The sequence below is a fragment of the Bos taurus genome, chromosome X, assembly GCF_002263795.3.
Source record: "Bos taurus isolate L1 Dominette 01449 registration number 42190680 breed Hereford chromosome X, ARS-UCD2.0, whole genome shotgun sequence".
NCBI lineage: Eukaryota > Metazoa > Chordata > Mammalia > Artiodactyla > Bovidae > Bos > Bos taurus.
In genome coordinates, this window is record NC_037357.1 from 71,715,048 (window position 1) to 71,731,059 (window position 16,012).

Here is a 16,012-nt window from a genome sequence, read left to right on the forward strand (position 1 = left end):
TATCTTGCCAGTCTTGTTTTTATTTTCCTAGTGTACAAGTAAATTTCTAGAGGCCTAAATGGAGCCCTTTTCTGTAAAACAGTGAATACTGTAGAGGTAAAGAATATAAAATCTCTTTGTAATCCTGTGGAATAGAGATCTCAAAAGATCACTGCTTTGATTAGTACAGTATAAATATGTAAAATATTCTTTCATTACATTTTGATGTTCTTAATCTTTGACTCTTGATATTCTAATCACAAGGGGTATTTCATAACAAGTAAATTTATTATCTGTCAAGATGTTTATATTTAAAGATGTTTAAACAAAAGTATCAATCCTTCATTTTTCAGTAACAGTTTCTCTACTCCACTCTTTTTCATTCTTTTACAGATTTTCCCCAAAGTTGTTTTTTTAATTTATTAATTGATTTATGGCTGCACTGGGTCTTTGTTGCTGTGTGCAGGCTTTTTCTAGTTGTGGTGAACAGGGGCTCCTCTCTAGTTCTGGTGCTTGGGCTTCTTATTACAGTGGCTTCTCTTGTTGTGGAGCACAGGCTCTAGGCTCTAGGACTTAAGTAGCTATGGCATGTGAGCTCATGTGAGTAGTTGTGGTACACAGGCTTAGTTGCCCTATGGCATGTGGAATCTTCCTGGACCAGGGATTGAATCTGTGTCCCCTGTATTGGCAGATGGATTCTTAACCACTGGACTACCAGGGAAGTCTTCCCCAAAGTTTTACGTGGAACCCCAGTATGTAAATTATACAGATAGAATTTTCTGAACATAAAAATGTGTAATTAGGTGTTAAGGATGCCTTAATGAATTAAATACTTCAGGTCTATCCAGCAACCAATTTATTTCTGTTTTGCTTTTTTAGCAAATGTTTTTAAAAATCCTAATTCACAAAGATAAAGAAATGGTTGCATAAATGATACCAGTTTTTTATTATCTCATTTTATAATTTAAGGAAATTCTTCAATTCAGTAGCTTGACATCTTTCGGGAGATTAGTAGAATACTTTTGTTTCAAAGTTGAATTATTAGGAATATTTCATATTTGCTTGAATTTTGACATAAACATTAAAGACAAAAACACAACTATTTTTACTCAGTTTTCACCTGATACGTAGTGTTGTTACCTGTTACAGTACTGGCAGTCACTCTATAACATGAGCATACACAAAGTATAAATTTCTGAACTTTACCTGGCATACTTGTGCTGTATTCATTTCCTTGCTTATACAGTTTTATATGAGTAGACATGTGTAAGCCTAAAGATCCAGAAGGGGACCAATATAAACTTAAAACCTTATTAATCCATGACATATTTACATAAGACTCAAATATATGTATAATAAGAGCTTTGATTCTAGATCAGCACAGAAAATAAAATATCCTGATGATAACATGAAGGCATTGGTGTTTACCTTTCATAATATAGATTATAGCATGTTTAAACATATATATGTTATTTTCTTATTGTGGTTTTAATAGTTATAAATGTATTTCAACAAATGAAATTGAAAATAGACATTTGCCTCTGAAGTACAGTTTAAAAAATATTCTACGGCTTGACTAACTTTTGAATCTTTTTGTATAGACTGTAAGAGTACACTATGGAATGGCTCTGCTTTTGCAGCTCTACATAGAGGCAGACCTCCAGAACTACCTGTAAATTATGTGAAACCTCCAAATGTGGGTGAGTAATGTCCATGTGAGTTATAAACACATTCTTGATTTGTTCCTTCCTGAACTCATTATAAAGCCAAAAATACGTACCAGAATTAAATTTGAAATGTAAATGCTTACATTTTGAGGTGTTTCATGGTTGGTCCAGATTTTTTTTAAAGCATTTTTACTTAAAGCAAATATAATCATAGTTTTGTAAAAGGTGACTTTTTTTAATTCATTTTCTTTCTTCCCCTCCTCCCCTCCCCTCCCCACATCCTCCTCCCTTCTTTTTTCCCTCCTCTCCCCTCTCCTTCCCCTCCCTAAGACCCCTCCTTTTTTGCTCCTCTCCCCTTCCCCTCTCTATCCCCCTTCCTCCTCTCCCCTCTCTGCCTCCCCCATCCTCCCCTCCCCCTTCCACTTCTCTCCTCTCCTGTCTTTTTCTTTCTTAGCAGAAGCATTTCCTTTTTTATATACTTCAGGTGTTTTTAGCCATATGGAAGTGTATTTACATATTTCTGTGCCAAGCTCAAAGATTTTACAGGGAACTATGTAAAGACAGATTTTAGAAGGAAATAAAAATACATTTTTCTTATATCTGCTTGCCAAACTTATAATGATGTAATAAGTTTTATCTTTATTAAAAGAAAGAAATATCACCCTTCCCATATGTAGTTTACTGAAATTCATATGTCCTTTACATATTATCCTGGGTCATCTCTGGCCAAAACATCATAAAGAAATGCTAGTAGTGGTTCCTGAGAAGATCTAGCTAACAAAACCATTTATAAAGACTGTATAGAACCAAGCAGATAGATGAGTAACTGCCACTCTGTTTTCCTGTTTTCTCACTCTTCTGAAAAATTAAATTACTTTATTTAGTGCCTAGTGCCTAGAGAATATGCCTTAAATTCAAATTGAAAAATAAGAATACATAATTAGCTTGTAGAACTTATTTACCCAAAAAGGTTAAATAAATTTAGACTAGAAATAATTATTAAAATATTTAGATGAAGTCATTGATAAAAGATTCATAAGCATTATTAAGATAACTTTGGATTCTTTTATCTGTATTGCCAACAGTACTCTTTGATAGCCTGGATTTTACCAGAAAAAGTAGACTACTGCTGCTAAGTCGCTTCAGTCGTGTTCGACTCTATGCGACCCCATAGACGGCAGCCCACCAGGCTCCCCCGTCCCTGGGATTCTCCTGGCAAGAACACTGGAGTGGGTTGCCATTTCCTTCTCCAATGCATGAAAGTGAAAAGTGAAAGTGAAGTCGCTCAGTCGTGTCCGACTCTTAGCGACCCCATGGACTGCAGCCAACCCGGCTCCTCAGTCCATGGGATTTTCCAGGCAAGAATACTGGAGTGGTTGCCATTGCTAGGTTCGGTCTAATTTAACATGGTGTTTTTAACACTTTTTTTCATTTTCCGGAGTAGTTTGTTCACCATCCAGAATTTTTCTGGTGTTCACTTTTCCCTTAAGCTTTATTGATAATTGATTGAATAAATTGAGATAGCTTTTATTATTCATGTATTTATTTATGTTCAGATGATATAATAGTTTTAGCTACACTATCAATATTGTTTATATGCTTTATGCTTCCTTCAGTGGTCACATGTGAAGCGCTGAAGAACAGTCTTTAGAGTATTAGGTTTTCAATATTTCTTTATTCTTTTAAAAAATTCTAATACTGCACATATGCATTTGAACTTTTATTGGTTTTTTACACAGGGAGAATGATTTCTACTGTCAAATTACTTAGATAATTTGATTTAATCACTTTGTTAATCATAATGTTAATTGCTTAGGAATTTTAGTGTCCCTGTCATTGATGCTTTCACATTCTTAAATCTGCCATGTTATTTGGGGAGGAGCTATTAGAATAGAGATAATTCAAATATGATATATTTTCATGTAGTATGTACTAGTCAAGATACTTAAATTCAACATATTTAGAATTCAGAACCTGATAAAAACTCAAGGGAGTTGACTAGGAAAGTAAATAAGATGAATAGAAGATCTTTTAAAATTTGTCCTTTGAAATAGTTTTCTCATGGTGGGGTATAGTTTTCCAAAACAGTTAGTTTTATAGTTCCCCTATGTAAATAAAGCTTAATCATGAAAGTAAGTCTTAAAGGTTTTATAAGAATCTTAGTACTAGAAAGATCTTTTATTAATATTATTTCTTATCTTGGTCAAGTAAATGTGAAAAACACTGAGTTTAAAAAAATATGGGAAAAAATGACTACATGTAGGACTGCTCATATACTAAAATGCATTGTGAATCATCTTTGGGAAAACATTATCTTAGTAGTTTGACAGTAGAAATCATTTTCCCTGTAACATTCTGAAAGTTTCCTGGTAACAAATTTGGGAAACTGGGTTGTAAAACACCTATTTACAGAAGAAAAATCCATAGCCCAGAGAAGTATGTGGCTGGCATACATTACACTGCTTATGTGGCTGGCATACATTACACTGCTTGTCTTTCGTTTATTTCTGAACCATTTCATGGGGCGTTCCCTGACAGTCCAGTGGTCAGGACTTTGTGCTGTCACTGCCAAGGTCCTGGTTCAATCCCAGCCCGAAAAACAAACCAGAACCAACAGATGTTACCAATACTTTGTAACAGCACTCAGAAGATTGAGAATTAGCCACATTACTTTTTTTTTTTTTAAGTCAAGTACATTACGGTGTATGTACGATTCACATAAAAAGTTCTCCCCTTTTTTTCTTTTGGTCCCTGCCATGAGGCTTGTGGAATCTTAGTTCCACAACCGGGGATTGAACCTGGCTGGCAGTGAAAGTTGAGTCCTAACCACTGGACCACCAGGGAATTCCCAAGTTCTGCCTTTTTAAATGTGCAGTTCAATGAGTTTTGACAAATGTATACATTTATATAACCACCACTAGCACAATACAAATATGGAACATTTGTATCACTCCTTAAATTTCTTTCCTGCCTCCTTAGAGTCAGTCCCCTATTCCTCAATCCCTAGAAACCACTAATCTCTATCACTGTACTTTTGCCTTATTTAGAATGTTATCTTAATGCAATTATACAGTATGTAGCCTTTTGTGCTTGTTTGATTTTGGTTAGATCAAATTCTTCTGATTCATGCATATCATTTTACCAAGTTGTATTCTGTTGTATGGATATACTACAGTCTGTTTGTTCATTCATCAGTTGATGGGCATTTGGGTTCCGTATTTTGGATTTTATAAATAAAGGCCTATAAATATACTTGTACACATTGTTGCATGAACATCTATTTTCATTTCTCTGGGTAAATAGCTAGGTAGTGGATTATTGGATCCTATGGTAAGTGCATGTTTAAGTTTAAGACACTGTCAAATTATTTCAAAAGTAGCTATCTCATTCTGTGTTCTACTAGCAAGGTATAATTTTAGAATTAGAGTATCAATTTCTATTTAAAAAAAGTGACATAGATTTTGTTTGGGATTACTTTGAAGCTATAGATGAATTTTGGGAAAATTAATATTGTAGCAACATTAAGCCTTTAATTCCAGGAACATAGTATAATTCTCCATTTATTTAAATCTTTTTAAATTTCTCACAGCAATGTTTTGTGATGAAATTTTTCCCTAAGAATTTCCTGGGTTTCTGATGATATTTTAAAATTTCATTTTTCAGTAAGTAGAAAATATACATATATATGTATGTGTGTGTGTGTGTATATATGTGTGTGTGTGTGTATATATATATATATATATATATATATATATATCACTAAATCTACAGTTCCACTAACTACATCAAATAGCCTCTAGTTTTTTGAGATTCTTTGGGATTCTCTACATGGATGATCATTTTATCTTCAAGTAAAAACAGGTTTACTTTATCCTTTCTAATCGTGTTTGCCTTATACTGTTTTGTTTTTGTTTTTGTTTTTGTTTTTGCATTGAACTGCTAATACCTGAAGTACACTGGTGAATTGAAGTAATGAAACTGGATGTCCTTGCCTTGTTGCTGATCTTAGAGGGAAAGTGGGAAATCTCACCATTAAGTATGATTATAGATGCTCTTTATCAGATTGAGAATGTTCCCTTCTATTCCTACTTTCTTTAGAATTTTTATTGTAAATAGATATGTCCGACGTTTACAATTTTATTCAGTAATGTTAGAATTTTACTAGTCATTTCTTGGCACTCATTTGAACTGACATTTTATGTAGAATAGTGCTGTCCAATAGAACTTTCAGTGATAATGGAGATGTTCTATCCTGTGATATCTGAAACAGTAGCCACTAGTCACATGTGGCTATTGTATCTGAGGTCTAAGTTTTTCTTTTTAATTTTAGTTATTTTTTGGCGGGCTTTTCTCTGGTTGCAATGTGCAGGCTTCTCATTACAGTGGCTTCTCTTGTTGTGGAGCACTGGCTCTAGAGTGCTCAGTAGTTATAGCACATGGGCTTAGTTGCTCCGCAGCATGTGGGATCTTCCTGGACCACGTATAGAACCAGTGTCCCCTGCATTAGAGGGAGAATTTTTTACCACTGTATCACCAGGGAAGCCCCTAAGTTTTTAATTTTGTGAAATTTTAAGTAATTTGACATTCTGTAAGCACATATAGCTAATGGACAGTGCATATCTAGACCTATGTGGGAACCAGTAAGCAGCCCTCTGGATAGGTGCATAATTTGCTAATAATCTATTGACTAATATTCACTCTACATACTTAACCTGGAGTGTTTCCAATTTTTGTACTTAAAAGCTGACTTTAACTTTTCCTATTATGAGTTTAGTAATTCCCTTTAAAAATCACATTGTGCTACTTTTTTTTCCAGTCAGAGTTTTACAGTTGTCTTTGGCCAAATCCAAGAAATTTTGACCTTATCTGGACTCTCTACTATATTGGATTATGTATTCAAATGTTTCCATCTTCTGTGCAGTTAGCAACATTATTTAGTAATTTAATGAAATGGAGGGGAGGGAGCATGGAATGAAATTTGGGAGTTACTTCCCACATACTCTTCAGGCTAACAACTGTAGTACTTTAAATGTATGTGACTTAAGTGTACCAGGAGTAAATTTCCAAATTCCTTTAGGGCAGGGACAGTGCCTATATTTACAGTATATTATATTATTATTAAGCTCTGGTCATTCTACCTCATTAGCTGTATGCTTAACTAATCAAGTTGATTTTGCTTTGTGTCAAATTAAATCAGAGGAAGAAACTTGAACTGAATTAAAAATAGTCCTTTTTCATATTAAGTCTGTGTCTTAATCTTTTTTAACCTTTTTTTAAAATTGAAGTATAGTTAATTTATAATATATTAGTTTCAGGTGTGTAGCAAAGTGATTCAGTTATATGTATATTTATCTACTTCTCAGATTCTTTTCCATTGTAGGTTAAGATACTGAATATAGTTCCCTGTACTATACAGTAGGTCCTTATTTAATCTATTTTATAAATAGTAGTGTATATAGGTTAATCCCAATCTCCTAAATTTTCTTCCTTCCTGTCCACTATCCCTTTAGGTATTCATAAGTTTCCTATGTCTGTGAGTCCTTTTTTGTTCAAAACAGTATTAATACCTAATGCCACTCAAAGAAATCTTGGGGCATATGTAATTAATATTTGTAGTATTATTTGAGATCTTACACTCTAGTCACTACGTATTTTTACTTCTTTATCCCTTTAAAAATTAGTAGTTGTCTTGGAAACTGTGTAGTGGTCACACTAAAATTTGAAAATATAATTTCACACCAACACAAATTTGCTATGAGCTAGTTTTTCAGTACAGAAATAATTTTAAAAATCTGTTTCATGTCTGTTCAAAATGGGTATTTGGAAGAACTAGTATTATAGTTATTACCCATAATGGTAAAGATTTCAGAAATTGTCCTAATTATCACAATCTGAACAGTTTTCATAAAATTATAGAAATGGCAGCAAGATAGCTTGTTCATTTTAGTTTGTGGCTTAATGTAATACCCAAGAAACAAATGTACATTCTTGTATTTCTAAACTGAGTGAAGAGTATGATGCAGTAACACTCTAAACCTTTTTTTGTTTTACCCCTTTTATCTTTAGTATAGTTGACATATAGTGGTGTCCTATAATTTGCATAGTAGGCTTGTAATTTATACCTTGCACAGCTCAGATCAGATCAGATCAGATCAGTCGCTCAGTCATGTCCGACTCTTTGCAACCCCATGAATCGCAGCACGCCAGGCCTCCCTATCCATCACCAACTCCCGGAGTTCACACAGACTCACGTCCATCAAGTCAGTGATGTCATCCAGCCATCTCATCCTCCGTCGTCCCCTTCTCCTCCTGCCCCCAATCCCTCCCAGCATCAGAATTTTTTCCAATGAGTCAACTCTTCACATGAGGTGGTCAAAGTACTGGAGTTTCAGCTTTAGCATCATTCCTTCCAAAGAAATCCCAGGGCTGATCTCCTTCAGAATGGACTGTTTGGATCTCCTTGCAGTCCAAGGGACTCTCAAGAGTCTTCTCCAACACCACAGTTCAAAAGCATCAATTTTTTGGCACTCAGCCTTCTTCACAGTCCAACTCTCACATCCATACACGACCACAGGGAAAACCATAGCCTTGACTAGCCGGACCTTTGTTGGCAAAGTAATGTCTCTGCTTTTGAATATGCTATCTAGGTTGGTCATAACTTTCCTTCCAAGGAGTAAGCGTCTTTTAATTTCATGGCTGCAGTCACCATCTGCAGTGATTTTGGAGCCCAGAAAAACAAAGTCTGATACCGTCTCCACTGTTTCCCTATCCATTCCCCATGAAGTGGTGGGACTGGATGCCATTATCTTCGTTTTTTGTATGTTGAGCCTTAAGCCAACTTTTTCACTCTCCACCTTCACTTTCATCAAGAGGCGTTTTAGTTCCTCTCCACTTGCTGCCATAAGGGTGGTGTCATCTGCATATCTGAGATTATTGATATTTCTCCTAGCAATCTTGATTCCAGCTTGTGTTTCTTCCAGCCCAGCGTTTCTCATGATATACTCTGCATATAAGTTAAATAAACAGGGTGACAATATACAGCCTTGATGAACTCCTTTTCCTATTTGGAACCAGTCTGTTGTTCCATGTCCAGTTCTAACTGTTGCTTCCTGACCTGCATACAAATTTCTCAAGAGGCAGATCGGGTGGTCTGGTATTCCCATCTCTCTCAGAATTTTCCACAGTTTATTGTGATCCACACAGTCAAAGGCTTTGGCATAGTCAATAAAGCAGAAATAGTTGTTTTTCTGGAACTCTCTTGCTTTTTCCATGATCCAGCGGATTTTGGCAATTTAATCTCTGGTTCCTCTGCCTTTTCTAAAACCAGCTTGAACATCAGGAAGTTTACGATTCACATATTGCTGAAGCCTGGCTTGGAGAATTTTGAGCATTACTTTACTAGTGTGTGAGATGAGTGCAATTGTGCGGTAGTTTGAACATTCTTTGGCATTGCCTTTCTTTGGGATTGGAATGAAAACTGACCTTTTCCATTCCTGTGGCCACTGCTGAGTTTTCCAAATTTCCTGGCACATTGAGTGCATCACTTTCACAGCATCATCTTTCAGAATTTGGAATAGCTCAACTGGAATTTCATCGCCTCCACTAGCTTTATTCGTAGTAATGGTTTCTAAGGCCCACTGGACTTCACATCCCAGGATGTCTGGCTCTAGGTCAGTGATCACACCATCGTGATTATGTGGGTCGTGAAGATCTTTTTTGTACAGTTCTTCTGTGTATTCTTGCTATCTCTTCTTAATATCTTTTGCTTCTGTTAGGTCCATACCATTTCTGTCCTTTATCGAGCTCATCCACTCTATAGACAAATTAATATTTATTTGTTTTCATAAGCTTCCATTTAGCATTGATTGGCTCTTGACTTATTGGCCACTGTATGGTTATATGTCACACTTAAAGCCAGAATTCACTTGGAGGTGGGAAATCTGCCTCGTGTTAATATGTAAATATAAACTGAAAGAAAGGAGTCTAATTTATGCCTTATTTGGCTGAGGTGACAGGGTTTCTGCCAGAAATATTTGTCATCCTTCCTCTCTGATTTTATGTAGTTTTTATCTCTTGCCCATGGATCAGTCTTCGGCTAGGCCTTGCTGTTTGTTGCTTTCTTCCCTCCACTTCACCTTCCTCCTTTTTGTGCTTGATAATTCTGCACGAAGCAAGTTGCTTCTAAAGTTATTACCTTTTTTTTTTAATATCTGGAGAGGATCAAGGAATTCCTGTCACACCTGCAAGTGATTAGAAGTGGAATATAAACTCAGTCTTTTTTTATGTTCTACATTGTGAGTCCTCACTAAATATTAAATGAATGGAAGTGCTATAATTGCTGTTACATGGAAATGGAAGCATCCCTTTTAAAGGCATTTTTATGGTTTTTTATAGCTTGTGTGAGTTTCTAGCCCCTCATATTCATTTCTGGAATCAACGTATTAATATTAGGGCAAATAATTTTATTTGCTTTATTTGAAGGAAAATAGATTTTATTGTCTTAGTATGATCATGTAAAGTATAATGAAAAAAGAGTTTCTGTTTAATTCTGTTATGGACAGTTTTTTCCTTTCCTTATCATTCTTTGTCATTTCTTTCACTTTTTCTTTCAACATACATCAAAGTATTCTAAAAGGATCTTTTAGTACTTGTTATATATATTTACTCAGTACCTTATAGAAATAGAATTTTATATTTATAGTTCACAAAGGGAAGCTGTAAACAGTTATAGATTTGTTTAGTTGGAAGAAAAGGCAGTCTAAAATGTCTGTGTATAATAACCAAATCAAATGAAATGGTTTAGAAGAATATAGTCAAATGAAGATTTAGAATATTTATCCTCAAATTAAGTGAACTTTGCAGAAAGGCTGAATGGAATTAGAAATACTGTTCTTTGCCATATCTTAATATTATCTAGCAATAAGACATTCAATGACCATGAATACCAATAGCCTTAGGACTTACTAGTTTTATTTAAATTGTACTGTGGATGGGTGTTTAGGGGGTTGGAATGGCCTCAGCCTTAAAGACTGTAAAGCTGTTACTCTATGTGATTAAGGTTTCAGAGACCTAATTTGATTCATAATAGCATCAAATACATGAAAGAAATAGTTCTGTTTTGCTTCTACTACAGTTTTCAGATTTCATTAAAATTCATTTTTTTTTTCTGGCTTCTTTTGAGACTTTATGTTAATTTGCTTCCCAGTTAGCTCTAGTGGTAAAGAACCCACCAGCCAATGCAGGAGACCTAAGAGGCATGGATTCGATCTTTGAGTTGGGAAGATACTCTAGAGGAGGTCATGCAACCCACTTCAGTATTCTTGCCTGGAGAGTTCCATGGACAGAGGAGCCTGACAGGCTACAGTCCATGGGGTCACAAAAGAGTTGGACTCTACTGAAGTGACTTAGTAGGCACTCATGCATGCAGAGCTATTTTGGGAAATCCAAAGCCAAGCTTCACACAGAAAACACTACTAGTCATTTTAAATCTTGAGTTAACACTGAATTTCATGAGTCAATTTCCAATGTTCTTTTTTTATGTATACATTTTAAAATTATTTATCTATTTTGATTACGCTGGGTCTCTGCTGCTGTATGTGGCTTTCTCTAGTTGTGAGGAGTGGGGGCTACTCTTCATTGTAGTGCACAGACTTTTCATTGCGGTGGCTTCTCTTGTTGTGAAGGAGAGGCTCTAAGCACATGGGCTTCAGTAGTTGGCAGCTCTCAGGTCCCAAGAGTGTGCAGGCTTCAGTAGCTGTGGCATTTGGGTAGTTCACAGGCTCTAGAGTTTTGTGGGCTTAGTAGTTTTGGCACAGTTGTTCCATGGTATGTGGGATCTTCCTTCCTGGTCCTCGGATCAAACCCATGTCACCTGCACTGGCAGGTGGATTCTTATCCATTGTACAACCAGGGAAGTCTGATGTTTTTGACAGAGTATTTTCTTGGTTTGTTATAGTCCTCTCTGTTTACAGGAGCTGAATGATATGTTGAACTACATTTTAACCAATTAGAAAGTGGTATATATGCTGCTATTCTATTTTCTAATTAAAATTAAAATATATAACTATAAATGTTAATCATGTGACTTTTTTTATAAAAGAGAAAAGACTAATCCAAGAATATTTTAGCCCTCTTTAAATAAGGCTTGTTTTCTGAAAAACTGTACTTGAAGATGTTGTTGATGGGTCTGGTATAAGGAGCCTGATCTGTGAACAATAATCTTTTCTACCTTGTGTGTATAAAGCCTTAAGTCTTTTATTTGGTTAGCAGTTATTGGCTGAGCCTGGTACTGTTTTGATTGTCTTAAGCTTTTGCTGAAAGCAGGCTTCTCCCTGTTTCATCCTCTACCCTACCCCCATATTCCTGAGGTTTGTCTTTGAGGTAGATGTATAGCTGTTATTTCCTAGAAGGTCACAACTTTGCTTTACTGTTACGGAGTTTTGCTGGATTTTAAAACATTTCTTCTTGATGCTATAGGCAGAATATTCAGTTCAGTTCAGTTCAGTCGCTCAGTCGTGTCCAACTCTTTGTGACCCCATGAATTGCAGCACTCCAGGCCTCCGTCCATCACCAACTCCCGGAGTTCACCCAGACTCATGTCCATCAAGTCGGTGATGCCATCCAGCCATCTCATCCTCTGTCGTCCCCTTCTCCTCCTGCCCCCAATCCCTCCCAGCACCAGAGTTTTTTCCAGTGAGTCAGCTCTTCACATGAGGTGGCCAAAGTATTGGAGTTTCAGCTTTAGCATCAGTCCTTCCAAAGAACACCCAGGACTGATCTCCTTTAGAATGGACTGGTTGGATCTCCTTGCAGTCCAAGGGACTCTCAAGAGTCTTCTCCAACACCACAGTTCAAAAGCATCAATTCTTTGGCACTCAGCCTTCTTCACAGTCTAACTCTCACATCATACATGACCACTGGAAAAACCATAGCCTTGACTAGCTGGACCTTTGTTGGCAAAGTAATGTCTCTGCTTTTCAATATGCTATCTAGGTTGGTCGTAACTTTCCTTTCAAGGAGTAAGCATCTTTTAATTTCATGGCTGCAGTCACCATCTGCAGTGATTTTGGAGCACAGAAAAATAAAGTCTGACACTGTTTCCACTGTTTCCCCAACTATTTCCCATGAAGTGATGGGACCAGATGCCATGATCTTCGTTTTCTGAATGTTGAGCTTTAAGCCAACTTTTTCACTCTCCTCTTTCACTTTCATCAAGAGTCTTTTTAGTTCCTGTTCACTTTCTGCCATAAGGGTGGTGTCATCTGCATATCTGAGGTTATTGATATTTCTCCCAGCAATCTTGATTCCAGCTTGTGCTTCTTCCACCCCAGCGTTTCTCATGATGTACTCTGCATATAAGTTAAATAAGCAGGACATCATATTAGAGTCTGCTATCTCGAACTTAATGCCAAGTTGAAGATACAGTGTTTTTTCTAGCAGATATAGTAGTTACCAGGCTTCCCAGATGGCCCTTGTGGTAAAGGACCTGCCTGCCAGTGCAGGAGATGTATGAGACACGGGTTTGATTCCTGGGTCGGGAAGATCCCTTCCTGGGTCAGGAAGATCCCTGGAGGAGAACATGGCACCTCACACCAGTGTTGCTGCCTGGAGAAGCCCATGGACAGAGGAGCCTTGCAGGCTACAGTCCATAGGGTTGCACAGAGTAGTTACCTGGTTTTGGTTAAACATTATTCTCTCTTAGCACCATTGATATTTCCTGTGATATGAGGAGTAGAATTCAGTGTGTTGTTCATCTTTATTGGAAGTGACGTTTCTTCTGCTTAATGATTTTCAGGTTTAGGTTCATGAATTTTTTGTTTTGGAGTGGAGAGGGCTTTTGTCAGTACTAAACTGCTGAATGTGTGGGGTAATTCAAAATGACTTACCTTGTTAAGGTCTTATCAGACAGAGACCACCAGGAACAAGCCTGTAGTCTGACAAAATCAAATTTATTGACTCATAGTGAGGGAGTGTACTCCTGAGGGACCATGGAAGGCCTTTGGACAAGAGGGAGGAGGGAAGTGTCTTTTGTGAATTTTGGCTTACCACTGAAGAATTCTGAGGTCAATCTGAAGGAAGCCAGGATTAGTTCTGGATTGGTGGCTGCTTCTGAAGCAAATTGAGAGAAGTGGGGATTAACTAGGGGTTGGGTGCTGTCATGAAACAAGGAAGTATAGGAATTGGGTATCTTATTCCAGTAAGAAATGAAAATAACAAAGTGAGGATGGGGGCATCATTGGTAAGAAAGCAGTCATCACCCAAAGAAGGGGTCATTATGATAGTTTACAACTGCTGCATGACCTTGGGAGGAACAGTGTTTCCTATTAACTTTGCAGCTGGCTTTATCTGTGTCTGTCTTCACAGCCTGATTAATTGCAGAGCTGCTTTTTTCTTTTTCAGTCCTAGCTGATAGTTTGCTCTTTCAGTCCCAAATAGATTTTGATTCTTTCAACATTTGTTCTTGTAAGTCTTTTAGAAACACATGGTCAGCATCCAAAAATTTGTTATTTTGTTTAAGGGCTTCTCATAGTGGCTCAGATAGTAAAGAATCTGCTTACAATGCAGGAAACCTGGGTTTGATCCCTGGATTGGGAAGATCCCCTGGAGAAGGGAATGACAACCCACTCCAGTATTCTTGCCTGGAGAATTACATGGACAGAGGAGTCTGGCAGGCTACAGTCCATGGGGTCGCAAAGAGTTGGACATGACTGAGTGAGCAACAAAGGCTTTTCTGGATGTTCTTGTTTGTTGAATCGACAATCCTTTGTTTAGCCTAGAAATATTTTCTAACACCAGCTCAATATTCCATGCCAATGTAAAATAATTTTAAAACAGATTTTTCTCCAATGTAAATAGAGAATGAGTGGAGTAGAAGAGTGGTCTAACAACTCTGATATGGCCATTTCAAAATACTCTTTGGATCTTGGTAAACTTTCCAGTAAAACCCAATTTAATAGATACCAGAATCCCTGCTGATTTTTTGTTCATTGTCTTGCAGGTAGAGGGAATATTGAAGAATATAATGTAGAATTTTTGATGTTGAAGTTATTTTCTGTTTCAGGATTATATTAGGTTGTATTTCCTATAATGTCATTAAATAAACAGCATTGAAATGTATGAAGACTATTGAACTAGAATCAAGAGACCTGGATTGAACCAAGGGTCTGCCATGTATTGATGTTAGGCAAGATACTTAGTTCCTTTGGGCTTTAAGTTCCTCATTTACAGATTGAACAAAATGCTTGCCTTCACATCTCACAGAAATACTGTGAACTCAAATGAGATGTCTGTAGAATTACTTTATAACCTTTAAAATGTTATGCAAATATAACATGTAATTCAGATTTTGGGTCATGTGTGTGTGTTCAGTTGCTTGCTGCTGCTGCTGCTAAGTTGTTTCAGTTGTGTCCGACTCTGTGCGACCCCATAGACAGCAGCCCACCAAGTTCCTTTGTCTCTGGGATTTTCCAGGAAAGAATACTGGAGTGGGTTGCCATTTCCTTCTCCAGGCTCAGTTGCTTAGTTGTGTTCAATCCTTTGTAACCCATAGACCGCAGCCCGCCAGGTTCCTCTGCCTATGGAATTTTGCAGGCAAGGATACTGGAGTGGGTTGCCATTTCTGACTCCATGGGATCTTCCTGACCCAGGAATTGAACCCCTGCACTGGCAGGTGGATTCTTTACCACTGAGCCACTGGGGAAACCCATGATATCGGGTCACAGATGTTGATTATAATGTTGAAAATGATAATAATGACTCAAAGATTAAAGATCTAGTATTCAGGTTATCATCACAAAAAGAATATCTAGCTCACATGCAGCTGTAGTGGGGTGTTTTTTTAGTATCTAAACTTAAGTTTTAGGATTTGTTCTTTGTCTCCAAATCCAGTGCCCTTTCCACAAAAGTCTCAGCAAAGTAAGTAATGTATATTTCCTAGTTGCCATAATAGAACCCCTTGTAAGAGCTTAGGGTTTGTGGTGGGAGGTGAAATGGGAAAGGGAGGTTTATTGTCGTTTAGTCAGTAAATTGTGTTAGACTTTTTTGTGACCCCATCACTGTAACCTGCCAGTCTCCTCTGTCCCTGGGATTTCCCAGGCAAGAATACTGGAGTGGGTTGTCATTTCCTTCTCCAGACGATCTTTGTGACCCAGGGATTGAACCTACATCTCCTGCTTGACAGGCAGATTCTTTACCACTAAGCCATTTGGTGAGCCAAAGTGAGATTAGGACCCAATTATTCTGAACTGTCCATGTCAGGAGTCAGCAAAATTTTTGGATAAAAGGGCCAGATAGTCTAATTTTTTGGCATTTGGTCTCTGTTAAAATTACTCGACTCTGTGGTAGTGTAAAAACAGCTCTAGATAATG

General features: G+C 37.1%; 1 protein-coding gene across 5 annotated transcripts in view; it reads left to right on the top strand.

Annotated features, from left to right (window-relative positions):
- BRWD3 (bromodomain and WD repeat domain containing 3) overlaps window positions 1-16,012 on the top strand; it is a 156,853-nt gene that overhangs the window by 13,565 nt on the left and 127,276 nt on the right. For 4 of the 5 annotated variants that reach the window (XR_009493521.1, XM_002699937.7, XM_010821790.4 and 1 more), the window contains exon 6: window positions 1,581-1,679. Coding sequence is in view for 3 of the 5 variants with exons in the window: in XM_002699937.7 (XP_002699983.1) it covers window positions 1,581-1,679 (99 nt within the window). In the remaining 2 variants the exon portion in view is untranslated. Of the gene's footprint in view, window positions 1-1,580; window positions 1,680-16,012 lie in introns of those variants that run through there. The other variant, XM_024988810.2, reaches the window with a different exon arrangement.